Source organism: Coenobita brevimanus, chromosome 13 (genome assembly GCF_032717465.1).
Source record: "Coenobita brevimanus isolate Jiangsu-jjx chromosome 13, ASM3271746v2, whole genome shotgun sequence".
NCBI classification, from domain to species: Eukaryota; Metazoa; Arthropoda; class Malacostraca; order Decapoda; family Coenobitidae; genus Coenobita; species Coenobita brevimanus.
This window is the reverse complement of record NC_136966.1, coordinates 6,454,670-6,479,761: the sequence shown is the minus strand read 5'-3', so window position 1 is coordinate 6,479,761 and position 25,092 is coordinate 6,454,670. Positions and strand designations below refer to the sequence as shown.

Here is a 25,092-nt window from a genome sequence, read left to right as displayed (position 1 = left end):
GGGGGGGGGAAGGCGGGGAGAGGGGATACTTTCTCTCCGTTGCATCTTCGCAACTGTTACATCCCAGCTAACACCAAACGATTTTTAAAGCTTAGAATGCGTCATAGCAGCCTGAGGGCATTGCTACTTAGTGGTTAGGCAGGATGATAAGAAGTACCCATCAGTATGAAATGTGGGGATTATCCCTTGAGTTGGTAAGGTAAGTTTGCGAATATTCTTGCTACTTTCAGGCGACTGTATTGAGCTTAGGAGGGAATCTTTGAACTGGAGGGTTAGACATATCATTCACTTACCCCTTGATATTCGTACAGGGTGGTCCGTATAGTACAGTTTGCTATCGTGTGCTGTGTGGACTTTTTGTTTTTTTGTTTTTTTGTACGAAGTGAAGAAATTATCGCTGCTTCATGAAATTAGTACTCCACTATGCAATCAGTGTACAGTATTTAAAAAGTCAGAAACTATAAAAAAAAAATGGTTATGGGGAGTATTAAATGATGCACGTCAGACACTGCTAGCACTAATTAAGCCATCCCCGCATCACATGAGAATTGGTTTGCGTAATATATGGACCACCCTGAATTACAACCTAAAGAGCGTCTGTACTCTAAGTGTCTGCCTCCGCCTCGGTCATCATGGAGGCAGTTCAGTGTATTATTATTAACACTAAACAAAGGCATGTTCATAAAACCTGTAATCTGGGGCTATGCCAAAAAAAAAAAAAAAAAAAAAAAAATATCCACTTCATACCGTAACTATCCTCATTTCCTTCCCATACCCCCTTCTCTCTCTCTCTCTCTCTCTCTCTCCAAGCAAGGTAATATAGTACAAGCGTTCAACATCATGCACATAAATTTACCCAAATACAAAAAATACGACGATGAAAAATTACTCGCACCCAGAAAACGAGTAAAAAAAAAAAAGAACGAAAAAAGAAAAAGAAAAAGAAGATACCGGGCTGCTGTTCTAATTTTACAAGCTGGGATAGTAGTACTAATTCATAAGTTTTATTAAAATTGAAGGCAATAACAAAATTACTACACCAAAGTCAACTCTTATTATATACCAGTAGTTCAAAATTCAGCTTCATTTTCTTTGACACAGATTATAATATCTAAGATTCTAAACTATTTATCATAAATTCGCCTTGACGTAAGTTGAGGGAAATTAGAAAAAAAAAAAAAAAACTCGTAAGGAAAACCAATATGGACCAAGTGCATACATAGGTGTGTGGTTAGACATAATGACTGAAATTACGTGGCACAAGGTACTAGGGGGGAGGGAAGGCGGGGAAAGGAGACACTTTCCCTTCGTTGCATCTTCACAAGTATTCTATCCCTGTTAACACCATACTATTTTTAAAGCTTTGATTGCGTCATAGCAGCCTGAGAGTATTGCTACTTAGTGGTTAGACAGGATGATAAGAAGTACCCATCAGAATGAAATGTGAGGATTAATCCCTTGAATTGGTAAGGTATGTTTTCGAACATTCTTGCTACCTTCAGGCGACTTATCAGCTTAGGAGGAAATCTTCGAACTGAGGGTTAGACATATCATTCATTTATCCCTTGATATACGTACAGGTTGCTCCGTATATTACAGTTTTCTGTCTTTTGTGCTGCCTGGACGGTTCTTTTTTTTTTTCTTTTTATCAAAAGAAGTGAAGGAATTTTCGTTGCTTCATGAAATTGGTACTTCACTACGCAATCAGTGGATTTAAAAGTTTAGAAACTATTGAAAAATGGTTATGGGAAGTATTAAATGAGGCACGTCAGACACTGGTGGCACTAATTAAGTCGTTCCTGTATCACATGAGAATTGGTTTGCGAAATATATGGGCCATCCTGTATGCCAACCCTAAAGAGCGTCTGTACTCAAAGTGTCTGCCTCCGTCCCGGTCATCATGGAGGCAGTTCAGTGTATTAACACTAAACAAAGGCAGGTGTATAAAACCTGTAATCAGGAGCTATGATTAAAAAAAAAAAATCCATCACATACCGTAACTATCCTCATTTCCCACCCATACCTCTGTCTGTCTGTCTGTCTGTCTATGTCTGTCTGTCTGTCTGTCTGTCTCTGTCTATCTGTCTCTCTCTCTCTCTCCCTTTCCAACACACACACACACACACACACACACACATCCCTTCCTTATGTCCACACTAACTGTCACTCAACTGCCACATACAAACACATTTACAAACAAATGTTGAACACAGTAAGCAGTAAGATAAGCTGGACGCTCTCATCACCAACACTATGAAGACAATAATTATGAGAACTTATTGGGCGTCACCATCACAGTCTTCAACAGTGTTGCTTCTCACACGCCATATACATGTCGGTTGGTGTACTACAACCCCCGCCACCCACACTCTTCTGTAAGCAACACAGTCGCTTCATAATCGATATACAACCCTCTGGTGGTACACTGTCTGTGTGCACGGAGTGACTGCTTCTGTCAGTACACGTGGAGGGCAGTGTTTGGTGCTTGAGAGGGTTGCCCTCATAGGGTGGTACCCATAAAAACTAGGCGGATTCACCCCTCAGTTATGCAAACGTGTTTCAGTTTTTCCCTATCCCCTTAATGAAGGATAGTGGACTGCTGATAAAGGATATCTCCAACATTCAGTCCACATGGTTGATGTCCAGATGAGTTCGGGGCCACAACAACATTAACAAAGCCGGTGGGTACAGCTGCTCACTCTTGATAAACTCTACCCTAACTCGAACATCATCAACCACAGGATGTAGTTTTTATGCCATCCTTGCTGCCTCAGTGCGTATATATATTCAACTCAGAAAAGATCTGTAGTAGCAAGGGGGTTAATTAAATATTATCGTACCTCACATTTCAAAAGAACTGAAAACTAAATAAGATCGTCTGGATAAGGCAAAAATAATAATAATAAATCATCGGGCTGAAGGTGTTAGCTGAATAAAATGAAGTTGCCTATAAGGGTATATGAATTCATGATACCCTCCACATTCAGTATTAAGTAGTACCAATATTATTTTTATGTTCTCTCCATATGATGATGGTGATGATGATGATAGTTCTAATACTAATAAATACTCCCTTCGGAGCCTTGTCTATCACACGCGATTTTGGGGAGTGTTTTTAATCATTAGTGTCGCCATCGACCTCGTGACTTAATGAAGACGAACCTTCTTGTTTGCTCAGAGAGTTTTCATTGTTTCTCAACATTTTAAAGCATATTTCCCCTGTAAACTACGCCATTACACCTGACTCATGGTCTCTCCAATTCTCTGTGTATTCCTCTTTGTCGTTATTAAACGCATGATTAGCGAGGTCCAACGTGATACACTGTATTGCTTTCAGATTTACACACACACACACACACACACACACACACACACACACAAAAGGTTCCACCACTCTAATATATTTTTACTCTACAGCCCTCTATATCGTATCCAACGTATAAATCTCCTTTTGTGTAATCTCCGTTGTCATCAAACTCCTGATTTGGCGAGGACGATAGTAATATATTTTCCGATTTGCATAGGTACTTGGCCGAAATATTACCCTCAGAAGCCGCCAAAGTTAAAACAAAGAGGGATGCCGCTGACTATGAAGTCAGAATAATTTTTCTTATTTCAAAGCACCCTTGGAGGCCACAAGACTTCTGGTGACTTATTGTTTGTAAATAAAATGTGCGGAGATGTTGATATCTGCGGGACAGAAATATCAGAGCAAGATTTTCAAGAACGCGAGGGAGACTTGCCAGGTCTGTCTCCTGTGTGGGAGGACCATAATCCGAAATTGTTGGTAGAGAAGCATGGCCACACAAGAGTAAAATTTATCTGTCTGTCTGTCTGTCTGTCTGTCTGTCTCTCTCTCTCTCTCTCTCTCTCTCTCTCTCTCTCTCTCTATCCATCTGTCTACCTACATATCTATCTCTTTCTATCTGCATTTCTCCATCTATTTGTTTGTCTGTCTGTCTATAGCCAGACGCTTTAATCCCGGAAGGGGTGGCCACAACTAAGTCGCCTCCACTATCACGGTGCCTTTTCTCCAGGTCCCACTACCCTCACTCACGTACTTTTTTTTTTTTTTATGCGAGGAAGAAGGAACCAAAGGCCATGAGCCCGCAGTAACAGTTCCCTCCAAGAGAAAAACAAAATACAGTAGAGAGCCAAATTCAAGATCCGATCATTTTGAGATGCCTGGACACACTGCATTTGAAAGACTGGAGATCATAGGCAGCAGGAAATACAGACAGAGGGAGACAGTTCCAGAGTTGACCTGTTGCATAAATGAAAGACTGGGAGTAACGGTTAACTCTTGCATTAGAGAGTTGGACAGAAAAGGGATGAGAGTTTGCTGCCAGACGGGCGCGCAAGCAGACAGTTCAGAGGAGCAGTGACCATTAAAGTAGCGATAGAAAAGAGATAAAGATGCAACAGTGCGGCGAAGAGACAGAGGTTGAAGGGAGTCAGTAAGAGGAGGAGAGTTAATGAGACGAAAAGCCTTTGACTCCACCCTATTGAGAAGAGCTGTATGTGGGGAGCCTCCCCACACATGAGAGTTGTACTCCACACAGGGGCAGATAAAACCCCTGTATAGAGTCAACATTTGTGCACGGGTAAAGAAAGAGCGGAGTCGGCTTAGCACACCCAATCTCTTGGAAGCAGATTTTACAAGAGATGTAATATGATCTTTCCAAGATAAGTCCCGAGTAAAAGAAACCCCAAGCATGTTCAGGGATGATGCAGGACTAAGCTGAATATTATTAAACATTAATGGGTATACCTGTGGAAGATTTTGTCGGGTTGATAGGTGTAAGAACTGAGTCTTAGATGCATTAAAAACAACCATATTATTTATACCCCAGTCAGAGATACGAGCCATGTCAGACATTAGGTGTGCCATAGCCTCATCCCTTGTCTGTTGAAGTAACTGTTGAGATGGGCGTTGCGGGAACCGAAGGGAAAGATGAAGGGTGGAGTCATCAGCGTATGCGTGGATAGGGTTAGATGTACAGCTTAGAAGATCATTTATGAATAAAAGGAAGAGAGATGGTGATAGGACAGAGCCCTGAGGAGCACCACTGTTGATAGATCTAGGAGAAGAACGATGGTCGTCTACAACAGCGGCTATAGAACGACCAGAAAGGAAGCTAGCGATGAAGGCACAGATAGAAGGATAGAAACCGTAGGAGGGCAGTTTTGAAATTAAAGATTTATGCCAGACTCGATCGAAAGCCTTTGAGATGTCAAGTGCAATGGCAAAGCTTTCGCCAAAGTCCCGAAAGGAGGATGACCAGGAGTCTGAAAGGTAGGTGAGAATATCGCCAGTGGAGCGTCCCTGACGGAACCCGTACTGACGATCAGAAAGAAGGTTGTGATAGGAAAGATGCCTTAAAATTTTTCTATTGAGAATTGACTCGAAAACTTTTGAAATACAGGACGTTAAAGCAATTGGACGATAGTTGGAGGGTTGGGAGTGGTCACCCTTCTTTGGGACTGGCTGAATGAGAGCAAACTTCCAGCAAGAAGGAAAGGTACAAGTTGACAGACAAAGGCGAAAAGAGTTTGCCTAGGCAGGGTGTAAGCACAGAAGCACAGTTTTTGAGAACAACAGGAGGGACCCCATCAGGCCCATATACCTCTCTATCCCATCCCTCCATCTCATCATCGGCAAATTGAGTAAAATCATGAAGGACGGACATCACATGGGTGTTCTTAGTATGAAGCTTCCAAACATGATTCAGAATTAAGCCGAGTTCTAGGAGACATAGGAAGCTTCGTCGCACGTCCTTTTTAATGACTTATTTTACATAATTTTGACACCTTAGCACTCCCTTTTATGTTATGTAATTAAGCTTAATATTGGTATAGCTCGTATCAGTAATATGCAAGAAGATTCTGAGGTGTAATATACAAAATGAATTATTGAGTAAGAGATGTTAGGGAAATCTGCAAAGATATTTAGAATACTATTCTTTGTCTCGTCACTTAAGGACAAAAGTCTGTTGGTTCCTACATTTCATTCAGGTGTCTCATCTGTGTCTGTTTTCTTCTCCGTCTGCTGCTGCCTAGAATTATGCACCTAAAATGGTCACTGGTACCATACTCTCCTCACTTTCCTTGGCCTAAATTTAACATCTCTCTGTTTTGAGTTGTAACAAGTTAATATTACAATATAATGCTGACTACGAGGGAGGGGCTATGGAAGGGACGTAGGACCGTAGCATTGTCTTTTTATACAACTGGGCTATGTGATATAAGCAGCAAAAGGACAACAGTATGTTTTCAAGTTAGGATGAAAGAAATATAAATGGATTAACTGGAGAATCATTATAACACGTTTACGCGCAGTAGTTTACTCACAGGCCGAATATAATTATCCAGATGATATAGGGGAATAAAAGCTTAATGTGGTATTATGATATATGGTAAGGGCTGATATATATAAGGGCTAATTAATGTGTACGACTGCTATGCTCAGGATTATTTAGTAATCTTTTGCTTCTGCTTTTATTTGTTTTAGAACACCATTATGCCTTCCATGTTATTTCTTGCTTTCTGGACTCTGCTTCTGATGATGATATTTCGTTATTGTTGCTGCTGCTGCTATTCCTGCTGATAATGATGATGATGATGATGATGATGATGATGACGATGATGATCTCTGCATACGTCGAATCATATGCCATCATTTCCTTGTTTTATTACGGGTGTGGATGAACCTGAAACTAGGTGAGAGTACTTAGTCAGTGTATGTGGGTGTGGGAGTGTATGGACAGTGTGCGTCCTGTATATGTGGATCCTGTACAAGGGTGTATTTGGACAGTGTACGTGGGTGTAGGTGGAGGGTATACGTAGAAACATTTGAAGTGTACGTGGATGTATGTAGACAGCGTTAGTGGGAGTAGGCAAACATAAGAGGGTACAATTGACGAAGTTTCCGTATTATTACACTGCGTCAACTTCACACTTAGGACATGTTCGACACTTTCCTCCCTGACGCATCATATAAAAGAAAATCACCTATGGACTGAGAAACATACCAAGTCTCTCTCAGTTTATGAGCACTAGCTACGTGGGAAAAGTGGCAAGCACAATAGGTGAAATATGAGACAAATTCTTGTCCCCGGCTGTACGTGGGCGCCACGATTTGGGCCTGAGCGTGGGTGTCAGTGTACGTAGATGTAGGTGGACGTGAGAGGGTACGTGGGTGCCTTGATGGATATGGGCATGGGCGTGGTGGACCCTTCCATTGTTGGAGGATCGCTGATGTAGATGATGGGAAAGGAGATGATTTTATTTTATTATATTTTATTTTTTTTAAGGACTTAACCCGTTCACACCAGGGCGTCATTTATCCATACCCTTCTTACTGAAAAGGTTAATGAAATGAGGCACATGTGTGGATGGCACTGCACGTGGCGTGACTCCGAGAATGTTAAAGAGTCGATAATGAGGGCATGTAAGTACAGCCCATTAACAGGGGACGAATGATATGATAGCTTCAATTCGTGTGTGTGTGTGTGTGTGTGTGTGAGAGAGAGAGAGAGAGAGAGAGAGAGGTTATTTTCCCAAACCTGGATTTATTTCCACCTCATATTGGGTTAGGAAAGTGATGATTTGTAATTTTTCATTGTACTGATCCCCATAATTATCTCCTACCGATCCCACAGTAGCGATAAGATCCAGCTTGTATCCCTATCAGTGTCACTAACTAAATCGCCGTACCATGAAATGTCACGAGCTGCGACCGTAGATTTTTAGTTTCCCACGTTCAGTTCCTTTGATCTTTCCCGCACCCAGAGGGACGTGTTTAGAATGTGTCTGAGGTGCGTGTGGTGTGCACTGCAGGTGTGCATCTGGGGTGTGTCTGACTGATGTGCCTGAAAATAAAGGACGCCTTTGGGGATGTGTTGGTGGGATGGATACAGCTGGAGTGGGTGCTGCTATTAACCCGTCACGTCCCGAGGTTTTCTGCACCTCCGACATCCCCCAGTCCCGAGGTATTTTCGAAAAATTTTTTTTTGGCTAAAACCTTCGCTTTTGGTGAGAAACATCGAAAATTCATAGAGAAATCGCTCACCTGAGGTTTAAAGTGCCCAATCCAGGTAGGAGTTCCTCCTTACCTGAGTGGGTTTTCTAACATGCTGGCACCAAAGAAAACGAGTTCTATGGGAGGGTAACTGTTTTATCCACTCATAAACGGTATTTATTTATTTACTTGGTACGAATGTATATGTAGTATGACAGTATATTGGTTTTCAAGCAGTAATAAAGGCATTATAAGCATTGTTTCACTCACTAACTAATCACCATACCTGACCTATTTTTGCCACACTACCTGATCATTATTTCTGGCTGTTTCTTCTTCTAATGCTATGTAAACATTGTCCTCCACATTGTCATCGATTGGGGAATCACTCTGGCCCTGAATAACTTTACTAGCCAGGTCACTGGTAACAGGTCCTTTGCCAAGACAATGTCGTGAGGGGGGGAGGGGGGAGGTTATGCAGCGTAAGGCATTGTCCCTGCTTGGTATCTTGTACAGGAATAGAGGAAGGTGTCCCGTGTATACATACGAAAAATCACGTGCGAAAATTGAAAATTGTGCAAATTAGTGACCTTGCAATTGCACGACGTACTGGTACGTCGCCGGGACTGGCAAATGCAAATCGTTGCAACATACCCATACGTCGTCGGGACGGGGCGGGTTAAAGGTGTCTTTTTTTTTTTTTTTTTTATGTTAGGAAGAAGGAACCAAAGGCCACAAGCCCGCAAACTGTTCCTTCCAAGAGAAAAACAAGATACAAGAGAAAGCCAAATTCAAGATCCGATCATTTCGAGATGCCTGGACACACTGTCTTTGAAAGACTGGAGATCAGAGCTAGCCTTGTTGAGAGAGAGAGAGAGAGAGAGAGAGAGAGAGAGGAACGGTATGCTATGAATGCAGTAATATACTATGTCCAGAGCAAAGAAAAATTTTGCTGAAAATTGTCAGCTTTAACCCACTGACTGAAAGCAAAGCGCCAGGTGTTAGTCTGAATATAATACCTATGTAGAGTAAACAATTGGCTGTGTAAAGGTTAACACAACACATCAATACATCAATAACCCTATACCACAACTTAAAGTGACTAACACATCATGATAAATTTAATAAACTTATAAACCCCTGTCTAAGAACACACACACACACACACACACATCTACACCGCTCGCTGGCGCAGTGGTAACGTTCTCGCTTGCCATCTGGTAGACGGGAGTTCGCGCCTCGCTCAGGTTGCGAAAAGTTTCACTGACGAAGTGGGTGGTTACTGTCCCCCTTGAGCAAGGGGACGGGTGTGTGCGTGTGTGAAGGTCACAGCCTTGCCCTTAGATCGGACTATATGAGCTCTCAGCTCCCTTCCGGGAGGGTAAAATGCTGACGATCACGACCATCAAGTGATCCTGACCGACCCCGTGAATTACACACACACGCATCCCTACCCCACGTCCACACTGGCTGCCACCCACCTGCCAACGCAAACCATGCCGTCTGTAGTCCACACCCACCTCCTCTCCCACTCTCGTACCTCCCCCTCCCTCTCACCATCTGGTACTTCTCTTCTCCTCCTCGCCATCATCTCTTTCTCTTTCTTTAATGTCCTCGCTTTCTTTTTATCCCTGGCACATTTGCTTTTCCATTTTCTTATTCCTTTTCCACAATTTCCGCCAAACTCACCCTTTCCATTTCTGTTTCTTACATTTCCATCCCACTTCCCTTGTTCTTCTCTTCTTGCCGCCGCTCCCATCACTTATCGTTCACCCTTATCTCTGCTCCACCCCTGATTCTCTCCTTCCCTTCACGTGCACCCCTGCTCTCCTACCTCCCCCTTCTCCTGACATTCCCCATTCCCTCGTTCTCCTCTCCCGTTCCCTATCCATGTCCCTGCCCAGAACTCCCACTTCCTTTGTTCCCCCTCCTCTGCTCTCTTTTCGTTCCCCCTACCTCTCCTTCACTTCCCTTTCCCCACCATTCCACTACTTCATCCACTTCTTTAAGTCTTCTCCTATCTTTCCCCAATTCTTTAATTTTATTCTGTCTCCCTCCCTGTTCTTTCCATGATGATTAACACTTCCCTTTCAGAGTCATTCCGAGCCCACTCATTTCCCTGACTTGCCGTCTTCCGGTCTCCCTCTCCTCTCTCTTCTCGTATCTTTTCCCTTTCCTGTCCCCTTCCTCCTCCCATTCTCCTTTCTTATTCCTCCTTTCCCCTCTCTGATTCCCCACTGTTCTCTTCTCACTCATCCCTGTTTTCTTTTCTCTCTGAACTGCCTGCTGCCTCTGTCCCCCTCTCGGCCACCCCATCTGCCTGCGTTCACTCGCTCATAGCAGGGGATCAGTGTGAGAGCAGACCCGGCAGAGGCAGGGTGTTGGATCATCTCGCTCTAGACCTTAGCCACAGACGCTCGCTGGAACTCGCTGTTGCTCTGGAACGTAGTCATGCTGCCAGTCGTAATGATCACTGTTACGGGCATTACAAATATTGTGATCTGTAGTGACCTGAGTTGTAAAATGTTCCAATTTTATGTGAGATATTGAAAAGGAAAATAGCCACACAACCCGACTCACTTTTATACTTACACTACTGCTATAGGGACTGTGAAAATAGGTCCCCAGTGAGCTGTGTTGCACGATGCGAAGAGAAGATGAAAGGTCAGACTATTACTGTGATTCCGGCGGCAGTGAGTGCGTGAGTGAGAGTGCGTGGGGGAGTCCGTCGAAGAACCATGGATTTATTTTTATTGTTCGTGTGTCTCAGTCTCGTCGCTGCTGAGCCAGGTTGGTGTTAACTAAATACATTTTATCTGGTAATTATCCGAAACAACTCTGCCTCTGTGTGTCAATATTGGTTAGGTTAGGTTTGCTATAACATTGGCTGATATGTAACTTGGGGCATCCTGTCCTAATTATATGGACAGAGTTATTCCCATTAATGACGAAATCTGTTTACCTGTATTTTTATCAGGTGATTTCATCCTCTAGCTCATCCAGGCTCATAGACAAAAATTTACAACCCTTTGAATCCCCGTGACGTCTTTTCTCAGTGAATTTTGTTACTTCAGACGATTTTATTCAGCTGAGGAAAGGCTTTTAGCACTTAAGGTATTGCTGAAGGGGTTAATTTAACACCTGTTTCGAAAAGTCACTCCCAGTCACAGTATAATCGTCCACTGGTAACAAGAATGAAACAAGACGCCATCGCCTGCACTTTAAATTCCTCCTTCCTCATTTGTTCCGCCATTTATTCAGCATAATACTGTATGACATAATTTCTGTCTTTCACATATTAACAATTATGCGATTAAAGAACGCAAGTTTGTGCCATGTATAAGAGTGGGGTTTTCTGGTCGATGGAAATTATGTTCATGGTAAAAGATAATATACATGACTGAAAAAATTGGTAAACATTACTTTAATTATTTTTAATCTAAATTCATCTTCTGAAAAGACAATTACATTTAACAGTAACCGATAGTCTGTGAATGGGTCGTCTATATACCAGAACCAATTCTTGATTATATTTTAGAGAACAATTTATTACTGATCAGCTCATCAGATAATGGAATCAATTTTGTTATTGTTGTTGTTGTTGTTGAATTTGTTGCTGTTGTGGTCCCAGGCTCCTATGAAACATGAATCCGGTGGACGGCAGACATAGCTTCACTTCTCCTGCTGTCCACCATCCTCCATTCTGGTGATAGGAAGCTGATGGAAGTTTTTCATAGCCAAGCAGCTCCTCCACCTGGTTATATCGGTGTCACCACGTAAAGGCGACCCTCTCTTGTATCAGCTTTGATGTTAAGTACATAATGTTTTGACGGACGTTATTTCCTAAGTAGCACTAAAATGAACTACTGGTCGATATTGTTTTTATCAACGTAGGAAATTATGACATTAACATCTTCACTACCATGACATATCTTTTAGTTTACTATTGCCGTTCCAGACGATTTTACTCAGTTTAGGCGAGACATCGAATTTGTGGGGTTAAATATTATAACCTTCATTAACCCCTTCACTTTAATGTCTTTGTTTTCATCTGACGGAACCGGGCCACTCCCACACCGTGAATACTGTCGTGGTTGAATGAAATTTGATGAACCTTAGTTATGAGGTAAGACTGAGTCTTGTTGATCAGTAATTAAACCTTTCAATCTGGCACAACCTGGCCATCAACCCAACTGAAAGGGGTTAGGGATCTTTATCAGGTTAGTTTGGGCAATGATATCGTTTGATGGTGACCTGAGCAAAATAAACCACGAAAAAAGTGTTGTAGTGAAATGATTAAAATTATACATTGATCGACGAAGGGACTAACCATGTTGGGAATTATATAAGTCTATAATATAGTCAAACTGTTCCGCTAATTTTATATGCCGTAGTAAAAAGAAAATACTAAAATTAATAGTCTTTCTACTAGATGTTCATTATATTCATATAATTATCTACTTATAAACTGGATGGTTCATATATTTTTAAGCACTTGTGTCATCAGAGGAATCTGCACCGATTTATTAGACAACGTTAATACACCTTGTAAAGTTTACTCAGGTTAATTAGCGGTCTTAGGGTCTTATCGTGACTTTGGAGATTTCGGAACATCTCTTCTTTAGCCATTAATTCTGCACATCATTATTAATGTTTTAGTGTCTTTTGTCGATGCTATTTATTTGCAGGTTTAAAAATATGGAAATAGCTTACAGAATACAATACACAAAATAAACTACACAAGAAAACGTGTTGAGAATTTCATGAGCCAGTTTAATACCAGTGCCCTGCTATGATGTGTCAAAATTTAACGAACAAATTGTGCTTCTACAGTGTATATATAATTAGAAAGTAGTCTAAAATATTAAGATGTTGGGATGGATAAGTGCAGAAACAAGAGATAAAAAAGGAGAATTTGGGATGAGTTCTATTCCCATTACTGCATTTCACACCATACTCAAAACACCTTTGTAGCTGGTCCACCATCTTTTTTTGAGAGATAGGGAGGGAGATGAAGGACATCTGCCTAACTAAGCAGCGGAGTAAGGTAGTCCGGCTTATATCGGCGGCGCCACAAGGCGGCGTCCCTCTCGAGAACCAATATTAAATAGCTGAATAAAAGCAAATATTAAGAAAAATAAACTATGACAAACGTTTTAGAGAAATGATAACAGATAGGGGAACCGAAACTGATTGTACCTCGCCCGCTTTCTGAAAGCTCATGATCGGCATAATATGTACTCGTACATTCAAGCAACTATTTTAAGTTACAGCAGTATCTAACAGAGAGAGAGAGAGAGAGAGAGAGAGAGAGAGAGAGAGACTTAGGATTTAGAGATTATACGCTTTCCAGATGAGAACACAACAAAGCACTTCTCCGTCCGTTCATATATGAGCAATAGGAAATTGTAACTTAGCTAACAAAGGACGCAACGACTTAGATTTGTTTACGCTCGCATACGAAGCAACGATCTTCTTGCTCCTGCAGCGAAAATTCTTCTTGACTGCAGCGAAATTTCTCATTCTAGTATTCCAAAAATTGTGGTTTGGCATCATTACTATTCAGTCTCAATACCAGCCGCGATAGCGAAGCTGGTATTGTTTTCAGGTTGTCTGGTCGTCTCTCCGTGTGTCTGTGTTTCTGTCAGCACGATAACGTTGCAACCGCTCAAGAGATAATAAAATTTTACAGGTGTGCAGTAGAGGAAAAATCGATCACGAGTTCGAAATTGGTGAAAGTAGATCAAGGTGTGTGTGTCTGATACCACGATAACTTCGCAACAGCTAAAGTTATCATCACAAAATTTTATAGGTGTGTAGGAGGGATGAAAATTTCCTTCGAGTTCGAAATTGGTGAAAATGGGTCAAGGTCAGGGTCATTCCGAGGCGCTCTAGATTTGTATCTGCTCGCGGCTGGTGTGATTCTCCCCTTGGAGGGGGGAAACCTTTTGTGGTGTCTTTATATTCATTTACTATTTGCCGTATTTATTTATTTATTTACTTATTTTTTATCATACCCCCAGCGGTTGCCAAGTCCAGTGTGTTTCCCAAACTGTGTCACTGAGTCAATGTAGCTATGTTTTTGAAGAACGAAGGCTGGCAAGTTGCAGTCATATTATTTTATGATCATACACGTGGTGTGTACCTGAGGTGTGTCTGTTTTGTTTCTGAGGGATGAGTCCAAAGACAAAGGAGTGAAAGGACACCATCTGATGTGCGTTGGGGCGTACGCATAGGATATGGTTGGGGTGGGTGCGACTATCCAAAATGTCCTTTGTGTTGTAAATTTTTCTATACATTTGATGATATTACTGAATATAACCCGTTGACTCTGATGAGGAATCTTACATGCCCTTGCTGCTAACACATGCATCGCAAAAGCAAATGTTTTGGTCTTCAAAGGTTATAACTCAGTCGTTATTTTTCTCGGTGTCGAGGACAGATATGTTGATGTATAATTTGCGTTTACCTGTGTTAATTCCATCAGTAATTTAAAACATGCAATTGGTATAGGGAGATGCAGAGTACTAGTTAATAGTTCTTTTGGTTATTGTTGTTGTTGTTATTGGCCCAGGATTATCTGAAGGTGAACCCAGTGGACTGCATACTGACGTTCTTCTCATCTTGCCGTCTACCATCTTCCCTCTGAGGGGACAGAGAGGGCGTTGACGGACATTTGTAAACCTAGGCAGTGGTGCCGCCAGTTTATGTTATGGTGATGAAACATGGAAGCATCCTTCCCTAGTGCTTACTGTTTAGATAAATGTCTGGTATATCGGTATATGTAGTATTAATTACATGATACCAACCCTAGTTCCCACCTAAAAGCTGGGATGAGGTGACACCCAAAGACAACTAAGAGAACCATAAAAAAAAGAGAGAGAGAAAAAAAAAATGCGCCGTGAAATGGCTCACAAGTCATTCATACATCATTCACACTTTCCAAATTCCTTGTTCCATCTCACAAGGCAAATAATCTTCACAAATTTTAATATGTGTGTGTGTGTGTGTGTGTGTGTGTGTGTGTGTGTGTGTGTGTGTGTGTGTGTGTGTGTTTTACATGCGAAATGACTCCGTGTTTACAGTCAAGAGTTGAGGAAGAAGAAAAAGACTGTAGGTATAATGCTTGTGAGTCATTTAGGCAGATAATAAGGTGCTGCTAAATTTTAATCCTCTAGAATACGATGTGTAAGAGTCGAAATGACATCCGGGTCCCTAACTACTTAGTTTTTTAACTGAGGCGAAGATACGCTTGTCAGGTTGGTGATGATTGAATGCAACATGTCCGAATAACATCTACTTACCCAAATTTCCCCCTCAAATATATGTTGTCAATTAATAATGCTAACGAATAAAGAGATTATGAAGTAATGTTACATTCAGCCAATCATCACCAACCTGTCCAGTGCATCTTCGCCTCGATAAAAGGAAAAAAAAATGAGTATAGGTGAGCGATGACGAAAGAGACAAACTTTGTCAGAGAGTTTGGCCAAGAGAGTAGAGGGAAAAGGGGGAGAAGGAGGCTGAGACTGAGGTGGGGGTGAGAAAGGTGAGAGGTAAGCTGGATGTGTGTATATGTGTGTGTGGGTGGGAGGGTGGGTGGTGAGAGAGAGAGAGAGATTGTGTGTGTGTGTGTGTGTGTGTGTGTGTGTGTGTGTGTGTGTGTGTGTGTGTGTGTGTGTGTAGAGGGAGACGGGGAGGAATGTTAAGTCGATGGGTGTGGAGTAACATGAGACTTGTAGGGTAGCTGGACAAGATGCAGTGGGTGGGCAACGGATAACAGTATCGTAAATTACTGTGATGAGGCAGAATGATGGGTAAGGCTAGAGATTTGGTGTGAAAGAGGATTAATGTAAAGGATTTTAGGGACGTCGATGGACTGAATAAAGGATGATGTGAGATTTTAGGTTCAAAGGTTTTTAGAAAAGGTGTTAAGAAGGTGGATCGCGGATGAACTGCGTGAAGCGTAATGTAAGGGATTTAGATGGTGAAAAAACTTTAATACTAGATTGTCACGGTCTTATACGTCTTTGCACATTGCCATGATGAATAAAGAACGTATAAAAAAGGCTCTTAAAAACTGCGCATTACATTGTTTGACGTTTGACCCCACAAATTCCTTTAAAAGAACGAAGGAAAAAAAAAAAAGAAATTGGCGTCTGAAGATTATGGCATACGGAATAACTTAATCAGGTCTGGAGAGAATTGATGATGAACTACAGCATGATGCCAAGCTGAATAATCGTTTGGAAGAAAAAAAAGAAAAAAGAAAGGAAATATTATTGGGGATGTCGATGGAGTAAGTGATGGTTAACGGAAGATATTTTAAAAGTAAAAGAGGACTGATGAGGCATATCTAGGATAATAGCCGGAGAGAGTTTAACAATGGTGGACATAGAGTAAACTCTCGCTATAACTCAGCATTCAAGATGGCAGGAGGGCAAACATAGAGCAAGTTTAAGTGAAGAGAATATCGAAAGACAGAGTTAGGGATCAAAGGAGAGAAATATGGGATGGTGAAAAATTACAAGGGGGTGTGACTACAGCACATGGAGTGAGGAGGTGAGAAGTAACATGCGAGTTTTTAGGGACGGCGAAACAGGATGAAGAGAAATATGGATGACGAGGGAATGTCGGTATGATGACAGGAATGATTTTAGCGCAGGTTTAGAATGGTGTGGTAAAATGCTGACGTGAGGTATTTTAGAGATGAGGGAAGGGTGCCTGGTGGCCTAGCGGTTAGAACGTCACAGTCGGAATTTTTGTCTCTGTGCGGTACCATGCATAATTTTCACCGCCGCGCAGTCAGACTAGAGCAGTGCTGCAATGGCGTTGACTGGGTACAGATTATCACTACTTACATGTGTTCCTCGTATGTTTTCTACACGTGAAATTATCGTGGTTATAAGGGATATATTAAAAGTGGGGTTCGGGATTTCGTAACAGCTTTCCTTAAGCGGTTTATTCGGCATATAACACCAGAAACCTCATATATGTTACTGATGCGGACAGTGTTAATATTAAAGGGACTGAAATTAACATACAAGAGAATGTTAAGGTATAATGTGCTAAATAAATCCCTACCGAAGACGTGCTACGAAGCCTCCTATGCCACCAAGAAAGCAACCCGAAATGACGTGTTATTCCCGCATTGTATTGTGTCATCTCAGGTGCAGTTCCAGGTAAAATAGTTATTTACCCTACAACAGAGTAGACTCATGTGTAGAGAGAGAGAGAGCACATTGCCCTTCTTTCTTTTGTCTGCATTGCGTTTGTTCCAACCTGACGAGGATACCTGCCCCTTTTCAATTAATTTGACGGCTAAGTGTTGTCAGATTGGTGGGTCAATAATTTAAATATTAGCCAGACAGACTCAGTCTTACCTCTTAACTATGACTCATGGAATTTCATAAAACAACATCTTGGTTTTCAAGTTGGAGTGAAACCAATTTCTGTTTGGTAAAAACAAACGTGCGATATTTTCAGTGTCCTGAAATATTTAAGTGTAAGAATGATGTCCACATAATTATTTATTGTAAGGATATAACATTTTCGGCCCAACTTAGTTCTTTGTCAGGTACCTTGATGGTCCGAGTCGGGTTGAAACACCTATGTTTTGCTCTTTATTTTGCACACTGCACCTCAGCATCCTTTGTTCATACAAAATACGTAGATATAGAAACGATGAAGACGGCATATAAATGACTGGTGAGGTATAATATGTAAAATAAGCTGCCAAAGAAATGGTGCAGATGACTCATATGCCACTTAGAATACAGCGTTGTAACAATAGATGAATACAAAAAAAAAAAAAAAATGGACAGGAGACAGCAACCACGAAAAAAAAAAAAAAAAATGTGCGTACATTTTTATTGGTATGCTGGTAGGAGGAAGCACCCACCAGTCGGCTACTATGTAATGCTGCCTTAGTTTAGATTCTGGACTGAGTAACAGACCAAGTGGTTCATTGTAGCAAACGAAACTACTTACTACGCTTGGTGGTAACTACCATATATAGCCAAATACTATAGACGGCTGGTAGTTGAGTTAAAGGAATCGAACTGAAGGTGAGTCCAGGTTGTACATCTAAGGGTAGATTGAGTTTTATTTGGTTAATCATATGATGCCACCCATAGAGGGCGACTAGTAACCTTAACTTCAATGTCTGGATTAAGTAGCCTAGTTTCAGGCCCCTATGCTCCTTATGAGACAGAAGAGATGAAAATAAGATTGTTTTCCATTAATTCCAGTTTATCTTTAGTTTTCAAATTGAACATTATTTCTTACTTAGGTTACTTTAAGGTCATTGAGTAGGGATACTTTTAGTTTGCATAAAAAAAATAAAATAATAATGTCATATTTGAACAAATGATATATTACATTTCATTAAGTACGGGTAACTCTTGTTTTCAGTGAGCATATTGTTAACAGTTATTCCTTTACCGTGTTATCTCTGTATATACTGATTTCTAGGCCTAACCTAATGGTGTCCTTAGATAGGATAAAGAATTCGTGCTGCTGCTGCTGATGATGACACTGAAGATGATGAGACTGATGATGACGTCTCCTGTACAGGTGCACCTCCAGTGATCAAGGAACACCCGAGCAACGTGGTGGCGCGGCGCAATGACCCCGCCACTCTGAACTGCGCCGCCTCAGGCAGTTCCAGAATCCGATGGTTCCGGGACGGGGAGGAAGTGGTCACGTCATCACAGGATCAGCGTTCACACCGGGTGCTTCTTCCCTCAGGGTCACTGTTCTTCCTGCGGGTCACGGCCACCAGGAGGGACAGTGATGCCGGAACATATTGGTGTGTGGCCTCAAACAGCTATGGCGCCACACGTTCAAAAAATGCCACACTCACTGTGGCCACACTGGCCCATGACTTCCAGCAGCAGGCTGACTCCTCTATAAAAGTGCTGGTAGGGGAATCCATCACCTTGCCCTGCCGGCCTCCCAAGGGCACTCCTCCACCTGAGGTTACCTGGCTCAGGGATGGACACCAGGTCACCAACTCCAGCCGCATCAGTGTCAACCAGGATGGTGACCTGATAATCGCCCGGGCCGTCCAGCAGGACTCGGCCCAGTACGTATGTCGTGCCCGCAACGCTGCTGGCACCCGTCAGGCACCACCATCTCACCTCACCGTCATGAGTAAGTTAACACCGTCACTACGAAGACATTCTATTTTGTTCTGTTCTTGTTGTCTCCAGGTTATTTTATTCAGCATTGAGGAGGATTTTCGAACTGGTGGGGTTAAGAATAGCCTTCATTAACCCCATCGATACAAGAGATATTTCTTAAGTTTTGCAATATCGTCTTGTGGTTGCAAGAACAAATTATGGTAAAAAAATAATATCGTGGGTTGATGGTTGGTCGTGTTTATTACTGACCCTGAATTATATTACCCCGGGTCAGCAGACTTTCATCATCATCATCATCTCTCTCTCTCTCTCTCTCTCTCTCTCTCTCTCTCTCTCTCTCTCTCTCTCTTTCTCTCTCTCTCTCTCTCTCTCTCTCTCTCTCTCTCTCTCTTTCTCTCAAACGATCTTTTGGTATTTTATAAAACAAATATCCTTTGCGTTTAGTAGTAGTGGTAGTAGCAGCAATCCAGGCTCATTTGAAGGTGAACCCAGAGGCTTGTAGGCTCGTTGACCTATTGCAGTCCACCACCCTCCTTTTGGGGAGAGTGACGGAATTCAGGAATGTTTGTATAACCAGACAGCAGAGCCGCTCAGTTATATCAGTGCCACATGAAGGCTTCTCTCTTCAGTATCATGAGATTAATATACGTTTGATGTCAACAAAGTTAGAATATCTCTGTTAAATTCAGAAATGGATCATCCAGTTGTTGTTGTGGCTCCAGGCTCATCTGTACATGAACCTGGTGAACTGCAGGCTGGAGAAGTCCCTCTGCAGTCCATCTAATATAAACAGATAATAGAAAGCCCTTCACTTTGCAAGAAAAGGGCCTCCCTGCATGCTTAGTTACTGATTTACCATATAATTTTAAGTTGCATTATCATTAGGTCGAGATGATAGTATAATAATTTTGATATACAGATGTTCTATCAACAAGGGTTTAATTCTCCCAGCACCGCCTTGGTTTGAGGAGGAGCCATCCAACATGTCAGTAGCGTCAGGTGCTGGTGTGGAGTTGGGTTGCCAGGCGAGGGGCTCTCCCACCCCGACAGTCACCTGGAGGCGAGTGGATGGAGGGATGCCACTGGGAAGAGCAACTGTTGAGGACCAACGATTAATTCTGCAGGAAGTGACCGTGGCAGACTCAGGTGTTTATGTGTGTGAGGCCGAAAGTGAGGCAGGTGCAGATACTGTCAGGGCTACACTCACTGTGCTAGATGCTCCAGAGCTGACCCAGCAGCCTCAGCACCTGCAGGTGATCCAAGGCAATGAGGCACGACTGCGATGTCGTGTGGAAGGCGAGCCTGAACCCCTCGTGCTCTGGCGCCTCCCTTCTGCGGACAGGACAGCTGTTCTGTCCCCTGGTCACAGCAGCAGCCACGCCTCAGTGTCTGATGATGGCAGTGTTCTCCTGCTGCACCAGCCAGGCACACAGGACACCGGTGCTTACTATTGCTGGGGCATTAACAGTGGTGGAGGGGTGAGTGGGCGAGCAGAAGTAGTAGTGGTAACAGCGCTGCCTCCTCCAGTAATTGGTGTGGGACCCAAGGACCTGACAGTGGCCCCTGGAGGAGTGGCCAGGTTCTCATGTGAGGTGGTGAGTGAGGCAGCAACAGCACATGTCACCTGGTGGTACCAGCCAGCCGCACATCTGCCATCCCGTTTGCTGAGTCAGCACCCTCACAAGCCTCGGTTCTTACTGCCAGAGAATGGTGCTCTCATCATCAAAGACGTACAGCTTGACGATGCTGGCATATACAGCTGTCATGTAACGGCAACAACAGGCAGCATACAGCAGGAGGCTGTGCTTAATGTGGTGAAGAACACAGAGCCAGAGGAGTCACCACTACTGCCACCACCACCCACCAAGCCTCGTGTACTGGACTGGAACCAAACCTCAGTGCAGCTAAGCTGGATGCCCAACTCCCAGGGCAGCAAGGCTGGTCACCAGTGGTATGCTGTGGAGTACTGGCGCCAGGGATGGTCCGAGTGGCGGGTGGCTGATGCAGTCATCACGCAAGAATCATGTGTTGTCAGCCACCTGTCACCAGGCCACACCTACACTTTCCTGGTGCGTGCTGTCAACAGTCAGGGGACGTCGTTCCCCAGCCCTTGGTCTGACCCTGTCACCACCAGGGCCCCTCCACACCCCACCCTTACTGCAGACCAGGTACCCTGTTTATAAACTGTCCTAGGTTTAAGTTATAAGTATGGTTGTTTGAATTCTACTGTTTTACTCATAAAGCCTCCAAATACTTCAAAATTTAAAATGAATATTACTGTGACAATGGAAAAATTAATGTGTAATTATATTTAAAGGAATATTATGGAGATTTTATTATTGTAAAAATTGGTTAGGATCCTTTAAAAATGCAGGATGGTTTGCAAATTACGTTCTCCAATCTTGTGTTTGGTCGAAACTGCTCAGTGTCCTTTGTGACAAAGGAAAAGTCATGACCAACTAATAAGCTTAGGAGTCAGTAAACATAAAAAAACAAATATTGCAAAGCATGAAAAAGGTTATAGAACTAAGAAAATGATGCACTGTAGATAATGGTGGCGCTGGCTGAGACATCACAGCAGCACATGAGAATTGGGTTGCGTATTTTATGGACCATACTGTACTTAAAAAGGTCCTTAACCATTTCCTACGGTAAACATATCTCCCTAACAGTTGACAACAATTATTGTTAATACGGACTGTTGTCTGTTTTTCGTATTTTGTCAGGCTTAGTAATAATATGCACTACTTCAGGTGCGTGGCGATCGGCGTCGCTTGGCGCGTCCCCTGGTAATTCTAAACAAGGCCACAGCCACAGCAGCAGACAGTGTTAAGCTAAACTGGAGCTTCCTGGAGCCAGTGGAGGACTTGGTTGAGGGGATGCTGGTGTACTGGATGGCGGAGGGCGGCAGTGTGGAGGTGACTACCGTCCTGGGCACCTCATCCACCTATCACCTCCACAACCTGGACCCCAACACACCCTACACCTTCTTCATCGTACCCTTCTGTCACAGCGTCGAGGGCACGCCGTCCAACTCATACCACCTCACCACGTCCGAGGGGGGTAAGTTTAAGGCCAATACTCTTGATGGCATAGGAGTGCCTAATAGTACCTCCTCCTTAGCAATTAATTTTGCATATAACATACATGCCACGCCTGAAATCGATAAATTTTATGGCTGTATTCTTGCTGGCGTGGGAGGTTTCGTAACGCTTCTTTCTTAGCTACTCATTTTACATACTGCACTTTTTTATCCTCCTGTGCATTACTAAGGTACCGTATATAGTGTCAAGAGTAAAATTATGTAAATTAAATAAAGGAGAATGTCTGGGTGTAATATGCATGTTAAGTTGCTAAGAAAGAAGTGCCAGCAGTTATGAAGCTTCCAGTGCCAAGTGTAATCTAACATGACCTAGGTTTCTTTCAGATCCGGGATTGCGGGAAAGACAAACTTTTTCACTACGATTATTTTATTTCTTTTTTGTTAGCTCACTCGATGTAGTGCTGCTCTCGGGTGTCTGCCCTTTCCTCCATCCTTTTTTCCTTCCATCCTCTTGTGTCTTTCCTTCATTCTTTCCTCCTCCTTCTGCCTGTGGGTGACTCTACACTGAGTGACAAGCCAAGTGGTTTCCTGTACACCAGGAAATATTTACTACGCTGGGTGGTGAGTGGTAACCATATAACCAAATTTTGGCGCCTGGTGGTTTAGTAGGTAATTACGGCACTCCAATCAGATTGAGCCGGTGAAGGTTTATATCCAAGGGATGGTTGGGGTTTATTGCTCACGTAATGCCACTCAGGGATGAGTGTGGCTGGTCACTCTCATCTTAAATGTTAGGACCACCTTGCCTAGCCCCGGGCTCTTACGCTCCTTATGGGGCAACGTAGGATTGGATGATGAATGAATGATGTTAGCATAAGCACACTTCCTGTCTTCTTGCTTCTGGATTTTCTCTTACTCAGTCCTTAGGTAAGAAAATTTCATGATGATGGTGATGGCTACCTTTTGACGACGACTTCGGTTTAGGAGAGACTTATCGAATTAGAGGAGTTAGGTGTAGCCTTCACTGACCCTTTCCTTTAGACGGGCGATTAGCAGGATGACTAAAATATTCTGGAGGTAGTTGGAATACAACCAAATAAGACATCTTTGGTAGTACTTGTTATGTCAAAGACATGTGGCCTGTTTTTAAGTATTGTATGATAATGTTGTTTAGCAATGTTGCTTAAGTCTAGTTGTATAAGAAACCGTGTTGTAGTTTCAATAATGACAAGGTATTATAGCTACTGTACTGTATTATGTTTTACAGCTTAGGTCAAGTATCACAATGTTGGTGTATGTGTTGGATGCCAGTGGTCTTAAAGTAATCAGGTGTCCCTGGTTCTGTCACATATGTACAGAAACAGTCAATCTAATAAGTAAAAGACAAGCACAAGTTAGCAATAAGGTAGATAGATCGATAAACATGTACACAAGTCTATAAACCAACTGACTGGAGAAGATAGGTAACGAAACTGATAGGGACAGATGGAAAATATAGATAGCACTTAGAGTTATATTAGACAAACTGATAAGAATAGAGAGTAAAAAAAACTGATAGGTATAGATAGATAAACTGACAGGAAGAGATAGGTAAGACATGAGTTATATTGTTACATCCTAATCTTAACTTGAAGCGTTCACTCCCGTCTTTCCAGTGCCATTGACTGCGCCAGGTAATGTGCGAGTAACGAGGCAAGAGGAGGGTTCAGTGCTGATCGAGTGGTCGGGCGTTAGTACTGAGGAGGCGCAGGGGGAGGTGATAGGGTACATGGTCACACTCAGCCACAACGGTAGTCATGTTACTGAGATAGTTGGTACACCCTACCTGGAAACTCGTGATTTACTGCCTGGACACATATATACCTTGCGTGTGGCGGCGCTGACAGGTGCTGGAGCAGGACCTTTCAGTGCCCCTTTAGTGGTGGAGGGAGAGGGGTTGGGTGGGGCAGTGGCAGTAGGGGAGGTGCTGTACGCCCCGTCACAGTCAGTGTGGTTGGCCTACCTACTGATTCCGCTGGTGCTGTTACTGGTGCTTGGTGTGGTGTGGTACTTGTGGAGGGTACGGCACAAGGCACCACCAGCCAGCCCTCCTCATGCACCCCCACTGTACCAGGACCCTTCCATCAATATGTACAGTGACCATAAGGTATGGCGGCCGTCTGACAGTGATAAGGATTCCAGTTTATCCTCCTCACGACTCCTCAAGCCGGATCAGATGGTTAACGAATATGCAGAGCCTAGGATGCTGCTGCCCAACCACACTACTGAACCATATGCCACCATGGCTCTACTGGCACCATCACCACCACACACGTCCTGCTGCCACCCAAATGATCAGTCTGCAGAGGTGCAGGTCAACTGGGCTGCCATCCTGCCTCCTCCACCAGCCTCTCCACCGCCAGATCTTGACCTGGGGGAGCCAAGGCAACAAGGGGTGGCGCCCAGGACGTGCTCTAGGGCCTCCCAGTATGATAATATGGGAGGGGCGGACCACTACGGTAGGCCCTGTGATGCCGCCTCGGAGCACACGTATGAGCCGTATGCACAGGTCGTCCCCTCCAACAGATTCCTCACCTTCAGTAGCCTGCAGCGATGTGGTGATGAAGGGCATATTGAGTGCCATCTCGCTCACCCTGGCCAGCCACCACGCAGCAACACGCACTAGCAGTTGTACCAGTGATAAAACGACATCGTAATAATTGGTGTAAAGGAAGAATTATATGCACAGACTGACACTGACGTAAATATACAAGTTTTGGCTAAACCTGTACATTCAAAACAGTGACAACAGTGCCTTGTATTTACAGAATAACTATATCCACCCATTGATACTGGTGTGAGTGTACAACAGCTTTGGTTCAATGTAGATATTTTTATCCAGTAAA

The 25,092-nt window shown here is 43.1% G+C and overlaps 1 protein-coding gene across 1 annotated transcript; it reads left to right on the top strand.

Moving 5' to 3' along the window:
* The first annotated feature begins 10,664 nt into the window (after positions 1-10,664).
* Positions 10,665-24,872, top strand: LOC145414636 (roundabout homolog 1-like). The gene is made up of 5 exons (XM_080284162.1): positions 10,665-10,713; positions 18,596-19,174; positions 20,116-21,332; positions 21,918-22,227; positions 23,863-24,872. The coding sequence occupies exons 1-5, from the start codon at positions 10,665-10,667 to the stop codon at positions 24,870-24,872; spliced, it is 3,165 nt and encodes a 1,054-aa protein (XP_080140288.1).
* Positions 24,873-25,092: the final 220 nt, after the last annotated feature.

Bases quoted from the DNA above. Each gene is read 5' to 3' on its own strand.
- LOC145414636 (XM_080284162.1), top strand. From the start codon at position 10,665: ATGCGAAGAGAAGATGAAAGGTCAGACTATTACTGTGATTCCGGCGGC. The intron at 19,175-20,115 runs GTAAGTTAACAC...TAATTCTCCCAG, and splicing joins ATCTCACCTCACCGTCATGA to CACCGCCTTGGTTTGAGGAG. The intron at 22,228-23,862 runs GTAAGTTTAAGG...CCGTCTTTCCAG, and splicing joins CCTCACCACGTCCGAGGGGG to TGCCATTGACTGCGCCAGGT.